Below are 26425 nucleotides of genomic sequence, written 5' to 3' on the forward strand. Positions count from 1 at the left end.
GTGACATGTCTCAGCTGATAAATATTTAAAGTCTTTATTATATAAAAGATCATTAGATCTCTGCATTTTTTAGGTCTCATTTTTGTTGTGTTCCTTCCCTCTACTTTAGCATTACTTTTTATTTTGAAAGAATATAACCTATAATAGTGAACTCAAAGTAGAATAACCTTATTAGCTCTTTTCCTTAGAAATCAATCAGAATTGAATCGAAGTAGATAGCTTTTAAAAACAGCATTCTTTTAAACTCAGTTCACCTGGCTTCCATACAGTGGAATGGAAGGAATTCTTTTCTGTGCTTATGAAACCAACTTGAGCTAGTGCAGTAAATTGTTCCCAGCCTTCTCTCAAAGGAATGGGCCTCTTTCTGCTAAATAGCATATGTGAAAATATTTAAGTGGGAGAGGGCCCCAAAGAGATGCTAAGGTACATTTGATGGCTATATTTAAAGGAATATCTTAAAACTTTTTAACTATGGGCCAGGTGCTGTTTTAAACTTCATATGTATTCATGTATTAAATCTTTATATTCTGTTCTGCGTTAATAGATAAGGAAGTTGAACTATAGATAGGTAATTTGCTCAAATTCATACAGCAAAGTACTAGGAGAGCTGAGGTTCAAAAGCTGTCTGTCTGGCTCTTGGTCAAGTCATATTGAGAATAAAGCATTGTGTAACCTTTTTCTTTATGCTCTGAGTCTAGGAGAACTATACAACCCAGGAGCTGTGCTATGATTTTATAAAATTCCAGAAGAGCTAGTGTGGTGGTGTTTTTATTACAGGATTTGATTACAGTAACAAAGGTGTTCATAATTCTGTGCTAAATTTTAAAGAAAATCTATTACAGAATACATCTTAAAAATAAGGCCACAATTACTGTTGTACTCTATCTTATTTTTAAATTGAGTTTCTTTCATGTTTATATTATAGAATTTTATATTTTTCAGGAGAAAAATGCAGTTCAGAGAAAATGTTTAAGTTTTAACAACATATTATGGTTAATTCAAGAGGCATGAGGACCAAAAACCAGATTTCTCAAATAATATGTCTTGAAGACTTTCCTGTTCCTTCATATTGGTCTCTCAGACGTAGGGTTTCTAGGCGATGTTTTAAAATGATGTTTACCTGTCTTCTGGAAAACTTTGCCCCAGTATTTTGATATATTTTGTTTGACGATACTGTGTTTTTCAAACTTCAGGACATGACATCAAATGCATGAAATACCCCCAATTCTATGGGGGTAACCAGCACTTTGAAAAAATGAAATAGAATAGAAAACGAGTGTATAGTTTCAAATATATATATGTTTATGTGTATATTTTCTGCATCACCATAGAAAATGTATTGTGAATTGTGTCAAAAAGTTTGAAAATTACAATTCAAAGGTGAACTACAGATACATTCTGTAAATTACTTAATTACAGCATACACTTCATCTGAAACACATGGAGAAGAGCAATCATTTTAAACTAAAGATACATCAGGTCACAATATCACAAAATATTTGAAGGTCATCGCCTGACAAAAATATGGTTACAAATATACTAAAGCATGTATAATGTGCCAGGCATTAATCTTGGCAATTTAACTTTAAAAATATTCCCCATATAACTAACTTCTACCCAAAAGGCACTCACTAATCAACATGTATAAAACAAAATGTACATTTCAGTCCCTCCATTGCCTGGAAGAGCTGTCAAAATCCCTGTTTTTATTATTGAATGTGATAGTGCTAGAAAAATAATCTTGATAAAGACTTCTCCATGCAGTCAATCTTTATTATAGCAGTAATCGCATATTCACATCAAGTACATAGAACTTTTTTGCCTTTTATATAATACAGAGTTTTTAAATAACTGTACACAAATAAATTTCTTCAATCTGAATTTCAGCTATCTTTTTTATTATTTAATTCTCCATGCTTCCTATTCAAACTGAACAATATTTTCCATTGTACAAATTTACATGAGTAAAACTCCAAAATACAAATGAAGGGACCTGAGCAGGAAAGAGAACCAAAATATCAGGAAGGTGGGTATGGGAAAGAGTTAAAAATATAAAGGATTCAAGCAAACATTGAGGATTAAGGGACAAGAGAAAGACATTATCCATTTAACTGAAAATAAATGCTTTTTTTATGAATTGAAAAATAAGCTTTAAAAATAGTTACTCCATTGTAATTTTTGCAAAGCAGGTATAGAGAGGTCTGTGGACAGTTAAAAGTCCCCATCTTTTCACTGGGCATACCCCAGACTCCATGAGAAACTTTTTCAATGCTTGAGTTGAACTGAAGTGAACTAGACCCAAACCTTTGGCAGTAACAGAAAGAAGAGGAATGTATGTGCATTGCCGTAAGGTCTGGAGTGGTAGAACAGGAGCCATTCATTCACTGAAGTTAAAACATTGATGATTTCCCTTTCTTCTCCTTTATAGGAGAATTGTCCTTTAACCAAGAAGTACATGAAAAGGAGGATGATTTCCTTTTTCCTGGTCTAAACTAAAGAGCAATCACAACTACTGGATGCAAAGGGACATATGTCAACGAACAGTGAAAGTCAATCCCCTTATCAGTTGCCCTCTCCTATTTTAGGAGAAGCAGCAATTGCTGAATGCGGGAAGGGTCAGAGTGAACAACAAACAAATGAGATTACCACAAAAAATACATCACTGTGAAACAGTCCTTCAAAAGTCAGGTGATAGCATGAAGGCCAAACCGAGACTAAGATGGCTTGGCCAAAGGAAACACAAGAGGACACAGTGAATGCATTTTCAAATGAAGGGTTGGAGGGAGAGTACAGCATATACACACATACACACATGCCCCTGTATGTAAACTAATATAACATGAAGATAAATAAGACATAGAAGTTAGCCACTTATGTTGGTAATTAACATGAATAAAAAGGCATTATATGTTTACATAGCTGGTTTTAATCAGCTATGGAACATACAAATGTATTAGGAAGGAATGATTTTAAAAAAATTGTTCACAGCTTAGAATAAAAAGCACACTTATTGCACGCTTACATTCTATTTTAGGTAATTATAGTTTATTTCCCACCCTCGTATCATTTTTTACCTACCCCCAGACTCAGCACCTCTCACCTATTTTGGTCCATTTTCTCTACATTTGTGCCTAGTTTGTGAGTTTTGTTGCTTATGCTAATCTGAAATTTCCTCCTACATAACTTATACTTCACCAAAACACAAGTGGGGTTAAACAGGCTTAACATACAAATGCAACAGAGTAATTTTTAAACTAACACCAGTACTAAGCAACTTACTTGTTACCCCCATTCCCACCCCTGTAAACTTAACATTCCTCTGCTGCATTTATGTAAATTTTATGTCGATTCCCCTAGTGGATGAGAATCAGTCATGGGGGAGTGGATAATGTGTGCAGCCTGCTAGGATAAGTAGATGGTTTGCATCTCTTTTTTTTTTCCCTTTTAAAAATATTAACACAGACGAAATTATTTCAGTTCTTTGTTTTCAAAGAGTACTTCAATCTACAAAAGTCTTTAAAAAATGCATCATACGCACACACAAAACAGAAACACTGGCTTTGTCTCATGCCAGTGAGACAAAGTTATATCATTGTCATTTGTCCAAACAGTTAAACATGAAAATGAAACATTTTAATGAAACTGGAACAGCTGAGGTTGTGTGTGCTGAAATCAAGAATCTGATCTCTTTATTGAGATGCGGTTTAACCCTTTGTGTCTTTTTTTAAAAGCACTGTTACCTTATTTTAAGATTTTAGGACTTAAGTTTCTGTTCTCTTCTACCTTAAAAATATCTGATAGGAAATGCTAATTACCCTTTCCATAATTAACAAAATTTAGGACTGAATATTAATTTCAATGTCTTTGCCCAAAGTAGGTTATCTGAAAACAAGAAAACAAAGCTTACTTTCTAGTGTACTAATAAAACAAAAATTTTACTGTATTTTAAATTTCACCAGAGCTAGTAATATGGAACATGAATACATTGGCCACTTCAGTCTCCTCTGGCCAATATACAAATTGTCATTTCTGCAGGCATGGATGCTGCTGCACTCCACTACCTAAGGGCATTAGTGATGCATCTTAATAAAATATTAAAGAACTTGAAGACAAATTAACGACTTTCTTAGGGGTGGTGCACAGATTGAAACAAGATACAAGAATCATACATTGGAGTACGTCCAGTTTTACACCCACCTGGCCAGGTTGTTAAAAATTTCAACGCCTTCATAAAGGATGTCTCCAGTGACTGCCCATGTGGTCCCCACAGCACACTATGAACAATATTAGTAGCGCAGCCTTGCTTAATTTGCAGACAAGTCCTGGGAGGCAAGTTAACATAAACTCTGAAAAATCAGTGTCAAGGTTGGCAGCAATACTCTGGAAACTGTTAAAACTCTGTCCGATATTTTAATTCCCCCTTTCTCACATGAAGATCATACACGATTGTTGCTCACTATACAGTAAACCCTAAACTTCAGTTTCTTAAAATGTCTATCAAACATTCCTGTTGTATAAAAGTTCCATGCTTTGAATAACCTAGAGTAGAAAAAGTTTCTCTAGAAATGTCACAACTATATTTTCAACCTAGTTGCTCTATGTGATAAATATATCTGACAATACTAGGGATTATGTGCTTTAAAAAAATAATTTTGTTCACTGAGAATTTAACTTTTCTCATTTTTTTAAACATAATTTTGGCTATAAATTCTTTACTGCATTTATCTTTGCAGTCTAAATTGCACTCTAAAATGTATTAACACAGCTGAGTTAAACCAGAGTGACTGCTTTCTTCACAAATCACTGATTTCTGCTAAAATTTTACTTTTTTTTTTTATTGCATCATGAAGGCACAGAAAGATCATTTGGCAAATTGACAAGGTATTTTCTAGAGCCTCACCTACACCTTTTTAATGTATGATCTGTAAACTATTAACTGCTCATACAGTAACCCACCCATCTCTAGCTATGGATTTTTATAGCCTAATGGTTGGAATATGTGAATCTCAAAGTGCTGACATTCTAGTACTTACTGTGCCAATCTGGACAAAGGAGTGACTCTTGCAAAATGGGTAATCTATCTATCCTCTTAGCTAGGCAGTCGCTCTATATGAAGATATGTGCATGTGACCAAGCTGTGGCTAACTCATTCATTGAGGATGTACTGTCTTGCCAAGCCTACTGAAAATCAAAATCACATCACTGTTAGTGAAGTGATACCATAACTATTTAACTTCATGCAAATGACTTAAGGTTAAGATTCTGAAACGTATCCCTAAACAAATTTTGGCACCACCTTCAATAACATTCGGATACTCTACTGTGCTCATTTTTTTTTTTTCCTTCAGTATTACTGCTTAAATGTATAATGCCCTTTAGGACAAAATGAGAATGCTCATATAGAAGTACACATAAAAGTAAAAATCTTAAATCATCTTCATGTTGTAGAGGTCCTGACTTTCCATTATTTTAAAATAAATAACTATTCATTACCTCATTCTGAGGAGGTAGTTTTTTGAAGAGGTCACCAGAACCCTGCAATGTGTTTCAAACAAAGCTAAATGAGGTTTGCACGAGGCTGGAGAGGTGAAAGTACAGTAGGGACAGGTGAGATCTGAGGAGGAGTGTGTAGCAGCTCTAACACTGCCTGATCATTAAAAGATAACATTGTGTGATAAGAGCTATGACTACACCAAACAAGGATCTAGGAAATATTTACAAAGTTTTAGGCTGACAGTGCTGAAGTCTTGAATTATTTCTTTATAATGTTCTTTCTTCTCCAACACCAACATAAAGCATGGAATTTATATGGGATTTTATCTTTCAGGTTGCCCCAATATGTCCTACCAAATCTCAAATACAAGCAGGACAGGATGTTCAGGAAACAGAATTTGACAACCTTTTTTTTAAGGTGCACAAAGGACAAATGAGCACATTGGATTTTCTACTCTTACAAACTGCTTTTTATGATATTACTTCAATGACAGACGTGTAAGATGATTACAGTTGCTTTTTTTTTCTTCAGAAGGCTTAACCTCTCTCCCTATCAAGATAAAATGCACTACAGAAGGCACTGCAGCCACTTTATGAAGACTGATAATTATAGCCTTGAGATAACCAGTGAAGCAGCCACATACTATCTAAACAAATTATTCATAAAGTGCTTTGCACAAACAAGGAGTTATCCCTTGTGTTTTTGTAGGAGCTCAGAAATCTATCTGTAGCCTTAGCATCAAAAAAAAAAAAAAAGCAAACAAGACTCAAAGGGAACCTCTTTTTCATGCCATTTGTAAACTAGAGAAAAAAAAAGTGATGGATAAAGGAAGAATGGGAGGCTTAAAACTTTTATTTATTTTTGATTTTTAAGGGCTCCATACAATCTCTCAAGAATACCCTGAGCCTGACTTCTGGGCACAGTTTGGTTTCAGATCAAGTCAAATCTGCTCCACTTTTTCAAATGAGATAGCAACCTACCCTAAAGTGAAAGGGAAGAAAAAAGTTTTATCACCTCAAATTTTACTTTGAAAATTCAAACGTGAAGCTCTGCCCCATAACTTGTTCTTATGTGATCTTCTGCCTTCCTAAGGCTGTCCTGCACCCAAGGCACTCCAAAGAGTCTGCTTTCTCAATAGGACACTGAATACACTGCCTACTGTTCAAGCCGGGTCACTCCACCCAGAGAGACTCTAAGCCAATCTTGGTAAGGAACACAGTCATGTTTAAAATCATCTATGAGAACACATTTAAAAAGAAAAATAAGCAATGCTTTTAGAAGAGAGGCAGTATTATGCACACAAGATGCCCTTCAAATCAGCATAAATAATTTCTATGTTTGCAATTTCTGAATTTTGTAAGATACTACTCTTCTTAACAGAATATGTTGCTTTTCAAAGTGATTAGTAACTTTAGAATATTTCCATTCTACTTGGATAGTCTTTTACAAATCCATGAAATTTTCAGTAGGCCTTCCTCGGAATACAGGTATCCTGGCAAAAATCATGGCAGTGAGCTTTAGAAGGCTTAAATGCAGACAGCAGAGCTACAAGTTACAGTTTGAAATTTTAAAATAACAATTTCTAATGCCCTGGTTTATTTCAGTCCTTGGCTATAGCCTAGTTGAGCTAAGTACATTTGGTTTAATTTACATTCTTAAATCCTGATAGGTGATTCTAGATTCATAAGGGAGATTTTCTTTGTCCCATTAATACATCCAGAGTCACTTGCTACTACTATGATTTTTTTTTACTACCCTTTAGAAAAAGGCCAAAGGAAGATAAAATTTCCATTTGTACAAAGATAAAAAAGAATGAGGTTCTTAATAACACAGCAGCTCTTTCTATAAATATAAATGATGCTAAGCTTCACACATCCTCCCTCAGTCCCAGTATCCCTAAAATGTCTCTATTCTCTGCCCAAGGAACTCAGTTGCCAAATTACTCAACCTTTTGAAGACCAGGCCTGGGAAAAAAGGAAGAAAAAGAATTAATGAAGACACCACCATTTTTATTTTAGGTTGCATATTCTAGATAAAGGATTGGAAAGAAGATGTAAGATATAGTGTAGGAGCATAAATTGGAAGAAACAATGAGATTTTAGCAAAGGTGTTAGTGTGGATCCAGCAAGTACCATTAATTTACAAATTATAAAGTGTTGTCTTTATGTTAGGACACCCCATATTTAGGTAGAGAAAAGGATAATTGATCTTTCTTTTGGTTGCTTGTATAACAAAATACAATTTTCAGGATATATAATTCTGGTGGGAAGTATTTTATTCCAATTCAATTAAATCTGAAAATTATTTTCTTTTCAATAAAAATATAAATAGAAGAAAGTTAGAAATTAAAACCTGTACCTTACATTTAAATCACATAAATTTCTCACCTTCAAAACTATTATTAAGCAGTTTTGTAGGTTTTTAATCAGATACTGCCATGGCATTTTGTGCCTTGGACAAAGTAGCCACAGAAGTACTTGGTGACTGGAAGAGCTTAGGAGAAAAATATAAACTGTATTTTCCTGAGAACTTGCTACATTGTAGAGGGAAAAGAAATTCCCAAACCTGTCTACTTTGCTGGACCCAATGAGAAAAGAAGGCAGCGTGTGTGCCAGCACTTTCCAGCCTGCTTGGTTAGGCAGACACCCTCAGTGAGCAGGGAAAGAAAAGGCCAGAAACCCAGTAAGTTAGGAAAAAGATGCAGCATTCCCCTTCCTTTAGACCAAAATATATCTCCTCCTTATCTCTCATTCTCCATTTAAATTACTTCATTTTGATAAAATTTATCAAGGACTGAACATGCACCACACAGAAAGGGCATGCTGCATTTTTGTTCCATTCCCCAGAAATTATCCAGTGGTGGCTAGGGGAAAGAGCTCCGCAAAAAAATCCCAAAACAGGCAAGAGAACGATGCTTGGTGATTGAAACTGCCCCATCAGATGATCAGCCTCATATTGATCTGGTGGTTAGAAGGGTAAAGTTGACTGGCAGACTTTCCATAGCAAATCTCCCAAGCTGTAGCAGCAGTTTCTTTCCATCATGCCTGACCATCAAAAGGTCAGAATTCAGGGTCTCTCCTCTTTCTTCCTGGAAGTGGACAGACTTGTATGCACGTGGTATTGTGTTGAAGAAGAAACACTGGCAGCAGAGAATTCTGGTTCCTAAAACATTCTTCCCTCTTTTGTTGGATGGGAAATTCCATTCTGTTCCACACTAGCTTATGTAATGGAAATTTTTTATTTAAAAAAAAAAAATTTGAGGAACAGAACTTGGTGTTTTGATGTTAACAAACTGTACGAACACAAGACTTAAGAAAAAAAGAGTAGATGCTGCCATGATGGTGTGGCTACTTGAAGGCTGCAAATTCTCCTGTAGAGGGAGGACAAGAGCTAATTTTAAAAAAGTTATCTCAAATAGCCTGGAGACACAGAAAAGGCTCACTGAAACCTCACTGAAAGGTGAGTTATATACTACAAATCCAGCAACATCATCACTAATTTAAAAGCAAAAATGGCTGAAACATATGAAAGAACATAATTTATGTATGTAGAATATGGTTCTGTCAAATGTAAAGCAGCTATATCAATTAAATATCTAGTCTGCAGATGATTTCTCCAGCTGGGTTTTATGTACTTTGGTTGTAATTAAGCTGAAAAAGCTCCAATGCACAAAATTTCTCAGAATCTGATTATAAAGTAGTAAATGTGATTTACAGAAATACTGTTTTAGCTGAATTACCAACTCATTTTCATACATTGCATTATATTACTACTATAATGCTACTATCAGGAAAGGAGAAAAGCATGGATGATCCTCATTTTATAAAAGATAAAATTAAGTCAAGTGATTTGTCCTCACTGCACATTTTTTGGGGTGTGGGGGTGCATGGGCTTGGAATTGAACCTGGATCTCCCACATGGCAGAGGAACATTCTATCATTGAAATGTTCATGCATCCTCTCATTGCCCATTTGATATAAAGAAAGAAAATTCAGGCCTTCCATTTTCTAGTTAATTTTACCTCTTAAACTACTAAAAAATTCAATATAGACATATGTTATAGAAGATAATTCTCAGCATAAGAAATTATTTAAAACAAAATCTCTTTGAAATATTACATTCCTTTAGCTTACTGAATTTGGATGTTCATGCCATTATTTTTCACCTACCATTTTGTCCACAGCTTCTATTTTTAACAAGAGAGTAGTTCCTCTTATTATACACTCCATAGCTAAATTCTAGGGGTTGGTTAATAACTTACATATATCAGAATTAGTTTTAACATCATTTTTTCAGGAAGCTTCTGAGGAGGATCCAAACATTTTTATGATTATACTACTTACCTAGTACAGAAATAATCTAACCATTTTCTTATTGCTCTTAGATTCCAACTAGTTGTTCAAGAACATTGGCATATCCCAACAAAAAACAGAGTCCTACAAATCCTGAGATTTGTACGATGATAATCTTAGCTACTATTGAATGCCTGTAATAATATGCCAAGTGCCTCACTAAACACTTTATGCACATTTCATATGATCCTCATAATAACCCTATGAGACAGGTGGTATAATTTTTCTTTTATAGATTAGCAAGTTGGGGTTTAGGAGTAGGTAAGTAAGTTGCCTGAGAGGACACACTTAGAAAACTGCAGAGCTAGTATTCAAACACAGGTGCTGATACCAAAACCCAGAGTTTTAACAATTAACAAGCCTCTAAACAATTTTCAATAATAATGTGTTCCCCCATTCTGAATAGAACTTCTAATTGATGCTCTTTCCATCCAGGGATTCCTTTTAACAAACCATTAATTGAGGAATTATGAGGTCAGAATCAGTAAATTCAAGTGACATTTAATTTAGGTGATCAAGAAAGGATAAAAGAATTATTACCTCCTATTTAAAGTGAAAAGGACTGAAGAGTTAGGCACTGCTAAAGAAATTGCCAAATTACTAAATTTTTGGAGATTAAAACATTTAGAGCATAATCATGGCTATTATGTTATCAGATGCTTCAGAAATGTACATTCTCATTTTTCTTGCTTATAGTCTTAAGAACATTATGGTTTCACAGTTGCTATTTTCATACAGTTCATTACATAAAATGATTTGTAACATTTGTATGAGCAGTCACTTTAACTACCAGAATCTAAATCTCATTAAAGGTAGTCAATGTGAAAATAGGATTTACATAAAATAAATCTTCATAAAAATTAGTTAGAATGCATCTATTAAGTGAGTATCAGAAAATGACAAAATCTAAGCAAAATCTTATATACAATATTAAAAAATACTTAAAAAAATCTTCAGATGATGTTTTCTATTCATTTTTTCAATTAGACAATCTGTTTTGTTAAGTGGTGTTCTGTTCTCCACACTTAAATATTTGCCTTAAATATGAAAACAAAACAACCTCCCAAAGCATAAAATACTGCCAACAAATTCCAGAACAAATACAAATAAAACAAACACAAAAATTGTTACCAAAAGTCTACAATTTCTAATGAAACGCAATTCTTTTTCTAATCAGACTTTAGTTCAGGGGTAAAAAAAAATCAGACTTTAGTTCAGGTGTAAAGGACTAAAAATATCATGGAGGGGGCAGGCCACGGTGGCTTAGCAGGCAGAGTTCTCAGCTGCCATGTCAGAGACCTGGGTTCGATTCCCAGTGCCTGCCCAAGCAAAAAAAAAAAACAAAACATGGAGAAAAATCAGAGTAACAAGTGATGGATCTGTTTTAGGGGAAAAAAAATTTTCTTATTCCTTCTTGCATATCTAGAAATCTTTACTACTTTACCTTCTATCCTAATGTATTTGAGGTAAAGAGCCAACTCTTCTGTGAAGTTATTTGATATGAAATACAAGGAATTCTTTGTGACTTTTTGAAAATATTGGCAATTGAATTAGCTGAAAAATCAATTATAAGGGGTCAGTCCTGATCAAGATGGTGGAGTGAGACACTTCAGGGCTTTGTCTCCCCATATAAACTTTGAACAACCAGCAAAAATTTGCAGAAACATATTTTTCAAGGCTCCAGGAAATAGTTAAGAGACTGCAGTAACAGGGTGAACACCAAATCAAGGAAAAAGGCTACCACCTAGGCCCTGGACCTTGTGGTGCCCTGGCTGGTCGCTCCCCCACCCACGCTTTATCAGCTTGATGTGGAGCTAGCTTGTGCTCCCAGTGTAGATCCCTGGTCCCGATTTATAGACACACACTGGGAACATGTATATCTAGCTCAACCTGTCTGATGTTGGGACCTGCTGTCCCAGAACCAGTCCTGCATGCAGAAAGTAGATTACAGCTCTCTTAAGAATATCATGGAAGAGCTGTGCAGCCTGGCGCAAGGGATTGCTGGCTGTAGGACATACACTGCATGCAGTGATGGGGACTCGGAGGAAACTGTTTCCTAAGGAAGAGGCACATTTGGAACTGAACTGTGTTACAGGGGAATTCCTAGGACCACAGGTGCCTGTTCAAGATAAGATGCTTGCAGAGAAAGGATCAGGGAGGTCCCTATACTTTGGCCTAGACCTAGTCTCTAAAATTATTGTATGGGTAAGCCCTGAAGGAAAGCAGCTGCACAGGTCAATCTGCAAAGACTGGGAAAAGCGTTTTCTTTTTTTCCCCTTTTCTTTTTGTTAACACTTGGTATTCAAGGAAAATTCTTTCATAACACTACCTGGATACCAACTTAGGGAACGATGCCTCAGAGTTGCAATTCCAGTGATAGCATATTAAAATATCAAAATGCCCAGGCTTGAACAAAATGTTACAAAACATACAAAGAAAGAGTAAGCATAAAGGAGAAGACAAGTATTAGAAACTATCAGTGAGGAGAATGAGACCTGGAACATAACAGACAAAGATAAATAAAATGGTCCTAAATATGCTCAAAGAGCTAAAGGAAAATGTGGATAAAGAACCAAAGGAAACCAGGAAAACATACTTGAACACAAAAAGAATATCAATACAGAGACGGAAGTTATGAAAAGGAACCAAACAGGCAAAAAACATTGTAACAGAAATTAAAAATTCCCCAGAGGGGTGCAACAGCTGACTGAAGCTGGCATTAGAAAGAATCATTTGAACCTGAAGATAAGACAACTAAAATCATACAGTCTGAGAAACAGAAAGAATGAAGAAAAAACCTGAGGAAAACCATCATGCATATGAATTTATGCATTGTGGGAGTCCCAGAAGGAGAAGAGATCAAGGGCCAAATAGACTATTCAAAGAAATTATGGCTGAAAGCTTCCCAAATTTAAAGAAAGAAATGAGTATACATATCCAAGACGCTCAATGAACTCCAAAACAAGATAAATCCAAACAGATTCCCACTGCAGCACATTATAATCAGACTGTGGAATAACGAAGTTAAAGAGAGAATTCTGAAAGCTGCAAGAAAAAAGCAACACATCATATACAAGAAAGCCTCTATAAGATTAAGTGCTAATTTTTCCTTGGAAACCACAGAGGCAAGAGGGCAGTGGCATGACATATTTAAAGTGCTAAAAGCAAAAAAAATTGCCAACCAAGTATTTTATATCCAGCAGAACATTCTTTCAAAAATGAGAGCGAGAGATCAAGACATTCCTACACAAGCGAAAGCTGAGAGAGTCTGTCACCACTACACTAGCCCTACAAGAGATGGTAAAGAGAGTTCTGCAGGCTGAAAGGAAAGTACAATATACAATAGATTCAAGTCTCATGAAAAAGTAAAGATCTCTGGTAAGGGTAACAAAATGCATATGTATAAATGTATAAATGCTACTTTCACTTCCTACAGGATCTAAAAGGCCATTACATTTATGCATAAAAGGTAATGATAAATCACTTCCTACAGGATCTAAAAGGCCATTACATTTATGCATAAAAGGTAATGATAAATCAGTGGTTTTGGCCTAATCTTTGAAAGAAACTATATAAAGGAGGGGCAATGGAAGGGTATAGGAACACAGCTTGTGTATACTATTGAAGTTAAGTTGGTTTAAAAGCACACACGATTGCTGGTAAATTTAAGCCCCATGGTAACAACAAAGAAAATATCAGAGAACATGCAAGCTGACTGACATAGAAATCAGAGTACAGGTTGCCAGGAGCAGAGGGAAGGGGAAATGAGGAGTCAACGCATAATGGGTATAGAATTTCTGTTTGAGGAGATGGAAAAGTTTTAGTAATGGAAAGTGGTGATGATCCTGCAACACTATTAATGTGATTAATCCCACAGAATGGTATGCTTGGAAGTTACTGAAATGGGAAAGTTTGTGTTGTTTATGCTCCTACAATTAAAAAACAAATAAACAAAAAAAAATCAAGTAAAGAGACAATGGCAATTAAATGCAATACATGATCCTGAGTGATTTGTAGCAAGGGAGGAGTTAAAGGCTCAAAGGGACATTGTAGGGACATACGAAAAAGCTGAAATATACACTGTAAGCTTTATATTAGAGTTAAATTTCTTAAACTTGTAACTGTACTTAAGGAGGTTGCATAAATGAATACCCTTATTCTTAGGAAATATACATGGCACTATTAAGTATTCAGGAGCATGCCAAATACAACCTACACTCAAGTCTTCAGAAAATATTTCAATAAATAGATAGACAGCTGGAGAGACAGAATGATATGGCAAATATGGCAAAATGTTAAAAATTGGTGGATCTGGGTATTTGGGGAGGTGGGGTATACTGGCGTTCTCTGTATGGGGTTTGTATTATTTTTGTAGCTGTCCTGTAGGACAAAGTATTTCAATATAAAAAGTTTAAAAAAATCAGTTATGTTTTTCACTAAAATGAAACATTTCCCCACCCCCCCAGCCCTGGCTGAGAATAATGTAACCTCTATTTTCCATTTGACTTTGTTTAGGAATAGGGTGGAGGATTTGGGAAGAATACTTTAAGAACAGGTCGCCATATGTTTAGACATATCAAATGTCATGATTTATGTGAAAGCTAAGAATTAACTAGCCGGAAATATTACTAAATAATTACTTTTTATTCCAAAATTAAATGTATTTCATGGGTACTAAATGCATAATTTGATAAAATTCCTTAACGATAAAATATACTGTGAAAAATCTAATAAACTATTTCTTACACAAATTAATTACTGCTTTAGAGGTAGGGGTGCAATCATTTTGAACCAGAGAAAGTCCCAATCTGACTTTGTGATGCCCTATATGTTTAAAAAGAATGTGAAACATTCTGGTACAGATATACTGGGCTATTTTAATTCTTAGAGAAAGGATCACAGGACAGTGGAAATATTTAGTAAAGTGTTATAGAACTATTGAATAATTCAATAGCTTTCAATCAAATAAGACTATTACTGGTGAGGTGTTTTAATCATGAACTTCATATTTCATAATATTAAAAAAAAATCAGGTCATGTTCTCAAATTGAGAGCGACTGAGTTGAGAGAAAGGCCATTTAAGCTGAAGTGTTAAACAGTCATAATTTTAAAGGTGGTGATTTTAAGTACTGGTTATATTAAAATGGCTAGTTCAATATTGCCACATGTGAAAATAAACAAACTTGAAGCATTTGATTAAATCCCATGATTCCTAAACTATTTAAAATCAAGACAATTCTCATTCCTTATCATTTACTAGTCAGAGATGAATTCTACACAGGATTAAGAAAAATAATGTTTTCTTTATTTGGAGAATGTATCTAAAGCTCCGTATAAAACAAAACAAAACAGAAAGGGAAACAACCACAAATAACTGATTTAATTCTAATGTTACTTTTCCAGATTGATGTTATCTAAACTTATCTTACCTCCCATATTTTTAATGTCCTTCCACTAACATTTATTTCCAGTGGACCCAATCGGAAGGGAGAAAAGAATTACTATGAGACCTTTTGGAGACATCAGAATGTCTATGGGATGGCACAATGAGTTTCTCAGCAGCTTCATAGGGTTTAGCAATGCCTCCTGGCAAAGGAGGTAAAGAAAGGAAGGAAAGGATGGTGGAAGATTGGGCAGATTAGAGTTGGTTGGGTAGAGAGAGTGGAAAAAAGGAAGATAAAAGTGAAGTAGGTATGCTGGGAAATTATAGAAATAACTCTAACAAAAATATCCTCAGATTCTTGTACCTCAAAATGCTCAAACCTTTTGAGCATTCTAGAGACCAACTCACTTTTATAAAAACTTGATACATTCTTGCTATTCTATTTGTGAATAAATAAAGCCCTATCTAATAATACTTATATAATTACATCTTTAGTTTCAATGGAGGATTTAGACATCATGCATTATGATGTTTTACAACATGTAACAATCCTTTTATCCCTTTTTTATTCTCGTTTTTAAAATGTGAGACATATCTTTTTCTACATTTTTACCTAAACTGCAAGTCATGAATAAATTTTTAAAAACATGATGGCATTAATTAATCTTAAGCTACCCAAGGGAGGGGCAAAAAGTTATGCCATAATTTACTGAATAGTGTCCCTGGATGAAATATAACTTATTCAAATAAAGTAAGTGTTTCAAAAGTTAATGTGTAATCAAAAACCAAATTATCATTATTTTAAGTCTGCCCAATTTTCTTCTTTGTTGATACCAAAGAAGGATGGCATTTATGCTGGAATAACTTGAACTGTTTGCTGGCTATATCTAAAAATTACAACAAATCCAAATTTGTGTAAATGAAATAAACTGAGTAAATGAAGTGGTAGTTATGAATCTGGCTTTCATCTCCAGGCTGACTCTGAAGTAGAGATGGCAATTTCTTTGATAAGGCCACTACAATATGTTTCTTTCACTTCTTATTCCCTTTGATTCACACTAAAAATATATTAACAACCACATTAGAATCATCTTCTACATAAGAAAAGTATAAGCATTAGGAAGCACTCACAAATACTTCATACCATGGAATGCAAAAAGGAGAAAAGCATTCATTCATAATAGGAAGAATCTTGCTGGGAAAAGGATATAGGGAAGGCAGAATTTTAATGTCACACACATGTGACAAGGTGATCGCTAAAATATTCAAGATGTAAATATAAACTAGAGTAATTAATACTTTTTTTAAAAAAGATCCATTATCTAGTTGTTTGGCAACCAGACTTATCTAAAAGCAAAACAAATCTAAAAGTACTCAGGATTCTGTGAGGCTTTTTCTCTGGGTGGAGGAGGGAGCACTGCATTTTCAAGGAAATTCAACTTTTATATGTGTAAGGCATTTTAAATATATAAAGAAACATTACCTAAAACAACTCTATAACATTTTCTCTACTAAAAATCCAAAGTTAAACCATTTTACTCATGTCAAACATACCATTCCTTAGCAATAACTCTGGTCAACTGCATTCCATTATTTATAAAAAGAAATTCAGTATTGCTTTAAGGAAACAGAAGATATCCGAATTTTAAAAACTGTAGCAAAAAAACATAGCTATTGAAAAATTAAGACAAGAAATAGGATTACTGAATTCTAGTGTCTTCCTTAATTATATATGTTCAGTTTGCCTTATTTAACATAGGCTAATTTACAGTCAACTTTCCACCTTCAAACACACATACACTGGAGTAGTGCTATTCTTCAGAGCTCCTAATCAATGTGTTATGGCTAATAATATAAGTTGCATGAGAAAAAATTAATTGAAAAAATGAAATTTAGAACCAAGCAAAGCAAATAACTTTGGCAAAGGAAGTAAGCCTCTGGAAGAGGCACTGCAAATTTTAAGCAATGTCTCTATACTTGAAAAATTCTTGGATGTTGAAAAATCCCGTGCAGAGTAGGATATTTAGATTGAAAAAAATTTTATCTAATCCTTTTTGAAAAAAAGTGTTCTTTGATTCACCTTTATGAAAAAAGACTATACTATTCAATTTAACAAATACACAAGCAAACATATGTTCGTTTTCCTTTTGTCCCTACCCTCCAATACACTCCCACTCATTTAATTTGCTTCATTGAACAGGGAACGCACCATATCCCCCTGCCTGGATGGGTGTTTTTGGAGAAGCACAAGCATACAGACTAAAATCCTCTGTCTGGAAGCCAGCCCGATTCAAGGAAGGTTCTGATGCACTGCGGTGAATTTTTGGCAATGAGCGGGCCAGCAGCTCAATTGAAGCGAGAATCTAAAAATAAAGAGGAAAATAAATAATGAAAATCTGGTTGGTGTAAATCTTTTAAGAGCCTCATCATATTTTATAAGAAAACACCTGAAATCTGAACATTCTTTTCAGTATTATCCTAAATGCCTAGAAAAATATTTAAAGAAAATGGTATTTCTCCTTCAGAAGAAAACTACCAAACTACTACAACTTCTAATCTTGTAAACCAAATGGGGGAAGTAACCTATAAGTTAGCTTTCGTTTACATTTTAGATCATTTGCCAGCCTCAAGAGCAAAATTCAAAAACTAATTATATACTATTGTCACAAATTAATAGTTCCCTTTGGTAAGAAGAGTAGTATAGTAAGTAAATAAATAAGTAAAGCACTAAATGACTATCCCTAAACAGAACAGTCATAGCAACTCATTGTTTAGAAATCTTAGTAATGGGAAATGCCACATATACACATAGTTAAAAGTAGGACCGTACTGATCTAGATGGCTAGTCACACATGACTGGGAATAATAGTCGACGACCCAGGAGTGAGGGAGAAGACAGGAAAACCCTACAAATTGACACAAATAAAGAAAACAAAATACAGGATATTTTAAAGTACAAAGAAATAAATTCTGACCCTTGAAGGTACACAATATATTAATTCATAGAAATAATCTTGAGGTATACGTGTCAAGAGCTTGGCACAATTCCTGGCAAACAGTAAGTGCTCAATAAAACATTAGCAGTCATTATTATTAGTACTATTTCTATTACCCTGAGCTATCAAAAACTTTTAAAAAGAGGTTAACCTATACTCTCTATAATTGTCAGTATAAGAAGGCAAAGAAGTAAGATGACAAAAATTTAAAAATTCTGAGCATAACAGGCAAATAAAAATTCAAATACAGAAATATATAAAGTAAGATGTATAAGGTCTTAATTCCCACCCTTCAGGGATAACCACTGTTAGGATTTGTATTTTCTTCTGCACCTTTCCTATGTATAAACGTATACATATGGAAACAGAGCATATCCTGATGTCTTTTATTTATTTATTTATTTATTTTTTAACTTTTAAAATTGTATTATATCCCTGTGGCCTTTTAAAATGGTATCATACTATATTTATTTTTCTGTATTGTTTTCTTTCTCCCTTACCAATATTCATGCTATCCATATAAATATACTTTTTTTTTAAATTTTTTTATTAATCAAAAAAAAGAAAAGAAATTAACACAACATTTAGAAATCATTCCATTCTACACATGCACTCAGTAATTCTTAGTATCATCACATAGATGTATGATCATCATTTCTTAGTACATTTGCATCGATTTAGGAAAAGAACTAGCAAAACAGCAGAAAAGATATAGAATGTTAATATAGAGAAGAGAATTAAAATAATAATACTAATAATATATATATATATAAAGGAAAAAGAAAAAACAAAAACAAAAGATACAAACACACAAACAAACAAAAAACCATATTTCAGGTGCAGCTTCATTCAGTGTTCCAACCTAGTTACATTACACTTAGGTATTATTGTGCTGTCCATTTTTGAGTTTTTGTATCTAGTCCTGTGGCACAGTCTGTATCCCTTCAGCTCCAATTACCCATTATCTTACCCTGTTTCTAACTCCTGCTGGTCTCTGTTACCAATGATATATTCCAAGCTGATTCTCGAATGTCGGTTCACATCAGTGGGACCTTACAGTATTTGTCCTTTAGTTTTTGGCTAGACTCACTCAGCATAATGTTCTCTAGGTCCATCTATGTTATTACATGCTTCATAAGTTTAGTCTGTCTTAAAGCTGCATAATATTCCATCGTAGGTATACACCACAGTTTGTTTAGCCACTCGTCTGTTGATGGGCATTTTGGCTGTTTCCATCTCTTTGAAATTGTAGATAATGCTGCTATAAACACTGGTGTGCAAATGTCCGTCTGTGTCTTTGCCCTTAAGTCCTTTGAGTAGATACCTAGCAGTGGTATTGCTGGGTCGTAATCCATTCTGCCATTCTATGTCTTTTGATTGGGAAATTCAGTCCATTAACTTTTAGTGTTATTACTGTTTGGATAATATTTTCCTCTACCATTTAGGCTTTTGTATTATATATATCATATCTGATTTTCCTTCTTTCTACACTTTACTCCATACCTCTCTCTTCTGTCTTTTCGTATCTGACTCTAGTGCTCCCTTTAGTATTTCTTGCAGAGCTGGTCTCTTGGTCACAAATTCTCTCAATGACTTTTTGTCTATAAATGTTTTAATTTCTCCTTCATTTTTGAAGGACAATTTTGCTGGATATAGGAGTCTTGGTTGGCAGTTTTTCTCTTTTAGTGATTTAAATATATCATCCCACTGTCTTCTAGCTTCCATGGTTTCTGCTGAGAAATCTACACATAGTCTTATTGGGTTTCCCTTGTATGTGACAGATTGTTTTTCTCTTGCTGCTTTCAAGATCCTCTCTTTCTCTTTGACCTCTGACATTCTAACTAGTAAATGTCTTGGAGAACGCCTATTTGGGTCTATTCTCTTTGGGGTGCGCTGCACTTCTTGGATCTGTATATTTAGGTCTTTCATAAGAGTTGGGAAATTTTCAGTGATAATTTCTTCCATTAGTTTTTCTCCTCCTTTTCCCTTCTCTTCTCCTTCTGGGACACCCACAACACGTATATTTGTGCGCTTCATATTGTCATTCAGTTCCCTGATTCCCTGCTCAAGTTTTTCCATTCTTTTCCCTATAGTTTCTGTTTCTTTTTGGAATTCAGTTGTTCCATCCTCCAGTTCACTAATTGTAGCTTCTGTCTCTTTAGATCTACCATTGTAGGTATCCATTGTTTTTTCCATTTTTTCTTCTTTGTCCTTCACTCCCACAAGTTCTGTGATTTGTTTTTTCAGATTTTCTATTTCTTCTTTTTGTTCAGCCCATATCTTCTTCATGTCCTCCCTCAATTTATTGATTTGGTTTTTGAAGAGTTTTTCCATTTCTGTTCGTATATTCAGCATTAGTTGTCTCAGCTCCTGTATCTCATTTGAACTATTGGTTTGTTCCTTTGATTGGGCCATATCTTCAATTTTCCGAGCGTCATCCATTATTTTCTGCTGGTGTCTGGGCATTTGATCAGATCTCACTGGGTGTGGGACCCAGCTGGTTGAAAGGTTTTTCTGTGGAATCTCTGGGCTCTGTTTTTCTTTTCCTGCCCAGTAGGTGGCGCTCGTGGCGGTCGTCTGTCTGCGGGGCAGTCGGCCCGGGAAACCGCGCGTGGAGGCGGGGGTCACTGGCCGTGGCTTGGGGGAGTGCCGGTCCAAATTGCCCAGCTGGCCCGAGACGCCAAGCGTGACGGGAGGGCCCCGCTATCCAACGTTCCCAGTCAGACCGGGGAGCCACGTGCGTGGAGGGGACCCCAGACGCCAGCCACCCCAGCCGGGAAAACGTGCACCCCTTGGGTATCTCACAGCAGCGGATTCTCCCTACCCGTTCAGCTGTTCCAGAATGGGGTACGCTGTCTTTTTTGGTCTCTGTCGTGACTCCGGGAGCTGTTTCGTATTGTTTCTGTTTCTTTAGTTGCTTTTCTGGAGGAGGAACTAAGACCCACGCGTCTTACTAAGCCGCCATCTTCTCCGGAAGTCCCATATAAATATACTTTGAGAGAAGTTGTAGGTTTATAGAAACACCATGTAGAAAACACAGCATTCCCATATTCCCCTCCCTGTTATTATTAACACTTTGCACTGGTGTGGTATCTATGCCCCGATTTCTACTTTAATTTTTATGTTTTTAATTTTGCCTATTACAATAAACATTCTTGTGTGTGTGTGTTATCTGAGTATTTATGGAAGGAGTTTTTGTTGCACAGATTTTTAGGAGTGGAATTACTAGAGCAAAGGGTGTATATGTATACACACACACACACACACACACATAAACACATCTTAAATTAATGGATTCTACCAAATCTGTCAAAAAGGCTGAACCATTTACATACCCACCAATAGCACCAAAGAAAAATTAAGTGTCCATTTCTACTCCTAACATTATTATAAATGTCGGATATTCCCAGTCTGACAGGCAAAATTAATACATATTTCACTGTTGTGTTACTCTGCCTTTTACTACTTACCACTGAAATCTTAACATCTTTTCTTAAGTTCTTTCACAAAGTTGTACTTCTTTTGTAAATCATCTGTTCATATCCTTTGCATATTTTCTATTGATTGTTTTTTCCTTATTGATTTGTAGGAGTATATAAATATTTACTCTTTTTTATATATGGTATAATTATTTTTCTCTTTCAATTTCATTTTTATTACATATAAAGAAGTTAAAAAATTTTCGTAATCATTTCTGATCTTTTCCTTTCCTTTATAACTTCTGAATTTTTTCTCTTGGTTAGGAAAGCCTTTCCTACCTCTGGACTATAAAATTTATTTTATATTTTATAGCTTTGTTTTTCACATATAGATCTTTAGCCATTTGAAATGTATGTTTGTATATATTGTAAAAAGAGATCTTGAAATAAAAATTGAAAAATCATACTTAAATGGGATAGCCTCCAATAATCTTGGAAATTCATATACATATTTCATATTATGCAATGCATGAGATATTAATTATATTTAGAAGTATGAGCATTTAGCTCCTTTTAATACCACTTAAAATGGGCCTAAGAATATAATTGGCATCATGAATATAAATCAACCATGTTAAATAGCACCTGGGAAGTGAAAAGAGACCATGGTACAGTGACTGGATGACAATAGTTTTTTTTGTTGTTGCTGTTTTTGTTTTTTAATAAACCAATGGTTTTCCAAATTAAAAAAGAAATTAAACTATTTCCTCAAAGGAATGTGTAAAACATATTTCTACCCACTCAACTATTTAGCCTCTCCTCTTTGAGGCAGCCCCTGAAAGGGGCTTGTTAAAACCAATTCTGTCTTTAATTTTTCTGATGAGAACAAAAAGTTCAATCATTCCTGAATAACCCAGCTAGGAATGAGTATTGAAAGGTATGAGGATTCACAAAGGAACAACGCAGTAGTTATGGCTGCAGATCAATTGTGTCAGTCAGTACTTGCCCCTTGAAAAAATTGTATTAATTTATCAAGGCATATTTTTGCAGTGCTATCAGGATCTTCCTGAACATTATAAAACACTACATTTATATTATAACACCTGTGATAACTTTCTAAACTTGTTTGGGTACTTAGTTTCAGTTATTTGTGAAACTTAATGTTTATTAACTTAAAGGCTTTACTCACAAAATACAAAAGGATAAAAAGCAATGAAAAGTTATTAAGAATCAAAGGACAGCAGACAATGCTGATAGTTGCCTTTTCTTTTTGCTCCAGGTAGAAATGCCTCTCTAAAGACCTAGTACTATTTATCTACCATCAAGAAGAGTTCAACTGTGGTTCTCAAAGTGTGGTCTGATGGCCTCTAGGAGGTCTACAAGGCCAAAACTAATTCTTGAGGTGATATTCCAACATAATGAATGTAAAAATAAAAATCTAGCTGTCTTCTATTAAGCTAAATGTCAAAAGGATTTGCAAAAAAGTAAAACAATACCACTCCTTAATATGTGTTTTGTTTTGGAAAATATAATTATTTTTCATAAAAATTTTATCTATCATGCAATGTTTATTGTTATAATAAAATATTATGCTTAAACAAATTCATAAATATTTTTAAAACCTCAGTTTTAATTTCTAACATGTAATTTAGTGATTACAAATTACTAAATGTGAGTAATTATTACTCACAGGCAAAAGCTCTTTGGGGTCTTCAATAATTTCTAAGAGTATAGAGGGGTTCTGAGATCAAAAGGTTTGAAAACTACTGTACAAAAGCAAAGTACTGGGTGGGCCACGTGGCTCAGCAGGCAGAGTTCTCGCCAGCCATGCTGGAGGCCTGGGTTCTGGTGCCTGCCCATGCAAAAAAAAGAAAAGCAAAATATTTAAAATATTTTGTACCAAAATCTTAAATTTCTAGGTGTACTACTGGTTAGCCTTTATAAAATCATCTTTATGTGTTTACTTATCTGGAATCAGCAAATAATCACAGGGAATCTGACCATGAAATATATACTGTGCATCCTAAAAAAGTGCTTAAAAACCTGTATTTGAATATTAGTTTGTTACTTTAGGCAGCATAAAGCTTTTTCTTACTTGGGGGAAGAGTGGTCTCTCATCTCTTTTCTTTTTTAGGCACTCTGCCATTAATCTCTTCATGGCTTTTGGACAGTTACTCCGTACCTTACTGAGATCTGGAGACAGGTATCCTCGCCCCACCATAAAGATTATCTGGGTAGGAAAAAAAGGCAAATCACACAAACTTACAGATAAGGTGAAAAATACATGAACACTGAAAATCTGACAAGCTGTACATTTAGTATATGTATTATACTTCAATAAAAAAGGCAAACAATGCTAGTTAGTATTCTGATTCTTAGAAATCACAGACTTTGGGGAACCAGTACTTATTGGGATACAAATTCAAATCTTCATGACTCCTGGACTAATGCAATGGTCTCCTATTTGCTCTCTGTGTATCCAGTTTCTCCTAATCAAGTCCAATTTCCCACAAACAGGGTAATCATTCCAAAACACAGATCTGATTGTTGGGCACTGTGCTAAGTTCTTTATATGTGTGTAGCATGAACCAAAAAAGTTAAGCTTTTTAAGCAGTTGTTTTGTCATGTGAGTTTTAAGCTCTTTTGTTATGGATGCCTAACAGCAAATCTGAGAGCCAAAGTCTCATTTAGAGGAGAGAAGGTGAAAGCATTAGGAGCTAAAATCTTACCCCAGTGCAAAGATACATAATCTTTCTAATTTTTAAATTTTCTAATTTTGGGTTCTTTTGGGTTTAGGCAGAGACAAATGTTAGGAGTTTTGGGACTCAGGAAGGAAAGGGTATGAGAGGATTTAGATCTTAGAGGGAACAAGTCCAATAAGGGCAGATTAAAGGCTAATAGGGCAAAACTGATGCATTCTAGGAGTGGTCAAGTCTGATATTTGCCATCCCATTTTATTTCCTATTTGATGCTGTAATAAAAAAAACCCTGTTTAATGGTGAGTTTTTAGTAAAACTTTGATTGCAGTCTAGTCTATTGTATACTTTAAAGGAATGACACTTGGAATGAGATACTGAGAGGAATATAGTTTTATTCCATATTGCCCTCTTCTGAAGCCAGGCAACTGCAATATTATTTTAATGAAGTACAGTAGCCTCAAGAATAACATCTTAGAGCAAAAAGTAACAAACAACAAGTACGAAAATGAAAAGTACTTTCAAGGTGCCTTCTAAGTTGAGGGGAAGGGTCTGGACTGCCTAAAGTTATATAGGATGACAGCTCAGGTATTACTTGACCAACAACAGATGAAAGGGTGAAAAAAAACTTTAGGTCACTCGAATTAAAGATGTTCTCTAATTTAATATTCAAAATAATGCTATTTTTGTTAATTCTATTTGGGGGTCATTATTAACCCCATTTTATAGATGCGAAATCCAAAACTCAAACACATTAAGTAAATTCACCAAGATACATCTAGTAAGTGACAAGAGAGAATTTGGAGGGCAGATCATCACAATACAAATCTTCTGGGTATTTTGTTTTGTTTTTGCCAATTTTATACTCCCTCTGCTCCTTCCCTTACAATAATGCATCCCTAGATCCTCTTTTCTAGCTACCTAAAATCTAGATGAATCGACATAATTTAAATCTAATCTTTTTCGTCAAACTTTTCCTTTCACATCTAGAAGTGATTTCTCCCTCCTTTCTGACACAAAGCTGTTTTGATCATTCACTGTCTTGTATGGTTATTAATCTTTTTCTGAATATGTATCTTATCTTAGTTCCTCAGTGATGCAATGGGCACTTGTAAGTACAATTTAGTGGTAGGAATGTTATAGGAATGAGTTCAAACAATTGACCCATACAGTATGCAGTAAAGAATTAACCTTGCCCAAAGAGAAGTCTGGTTTTTACCTTCAGCTACTGGGAGGTAATCACTAAGCACTTGGAATATCCTGAGTGTCTCTGTTTACTTGGGGATCGTGAACCAAGGCAGACTATCCATCCTAACAACTTGATTCATGGGGGGTGGGGCATTTGGGTCACACCGTATCAGCTTGACCTCCATAGGGGCTGGAAAGTAAGGTCAGCCACATGAGTGATCAACCATATTTAAGTGACTAGGCCCAAATAAAAACTCTGGACACCAAGCTTCGGGTGAGCTTCCCTGGTTGGCAATACTTCATGCTTGATGTCACAACTGTTACTGGGATATTTTGCGCCATTCACAATTCAAATAGGAGAGGACAACTAGAAGCTCTGTGAATGAAGCTCTCCTGACTCTGCCTCCTGAGTCTCTCCTCTTGGCTGATTTTAATCTGTATTATTTCATTGTAATAAATCATAACATTGAATATAACAGCTTTCAGTAGGTTCTGTGAGTCTTTCTAGTAAATTACCAAACTTGAGGGTGGTGTTAGGGACCTCCAACTTGTGATTAGTATCAGAACTGTGAGGATGGTCTTGGGGACTCCCAAATTCTGCATATAGCTATAACAAATCCTTCCTTTTCCATCATCTTACTTATTTGAACAAGATTTCTCAGTGCTTACTTCTATAAAAGTAAAATGAGGAAATGACTGATGTTAAACCTTAGGTCATCCTAGGAAAAAAGTTATATTTATCCATGGATAAATGAATTAATTAAAAAGAAAAGCTCCATATCATACACTGATACACAGTTCCAATTAAATTTTATCTTCTTCTATATATCAAAACTCCGGTTATTTTCAATCATATTAATAATTGTAACAATATTATATAACTCAGAATTTAGGATA

At 34.8% G+C, this 26425-nt stretch overlaps 1 protein-coding gene across 4 annotated transcripts in view; it reads right to left on the bottom strand.

The window, feature by feature from the left end:
* Positions 1–7482: 7482 nt before the first annotated feature.
* BRAF (B-Raf proto-oncogene, serine/threonine kinase) overlaps positions 7483–26425 on the bottom strand; it is a 232221-nt gene continuing 213278 nt past the window's right edge. For 3 of the 4 annotated variants that reach the window (XM_077147805.1, XM_077147796.1, XM_077147786.1), the window contains 3 exons: positions 23740–23874; positions 17439–17592; positions 8729–8864 (listed from right to left, as the gene is read on the bottom strand). In XM_077147805.1, the coding sequence (XP_077003920.1) occupies positions 8842–8864; positions 17439–17592; positions 23740–23874 (312 nt within the window). In that variant the 3' untranslated portion in view covers positions 8729–8841. Of the gene's footprint in view, positions 8865–17438; positions 17593–23739; positions 23875–26425 lie in introns of all 4 variants that reach the window. The other variant, XM_077147814.1, reaches the window with a different exon arrangement.

Source organism: Tamandua tetradactyla, chromosome 1 (assembly GCF_023851605.1).
Source record: "Tamandua tetradactyla isolate mTamTet1 chromosome 1, mTamTet1.pri, whole genome shotgun sequence".
NCBI lineage: Eukaryota > Metazoa > Chordata > Mammalia > Pilosa > Myrmecophagidae > Tamandua > Tamandua tetradactyla.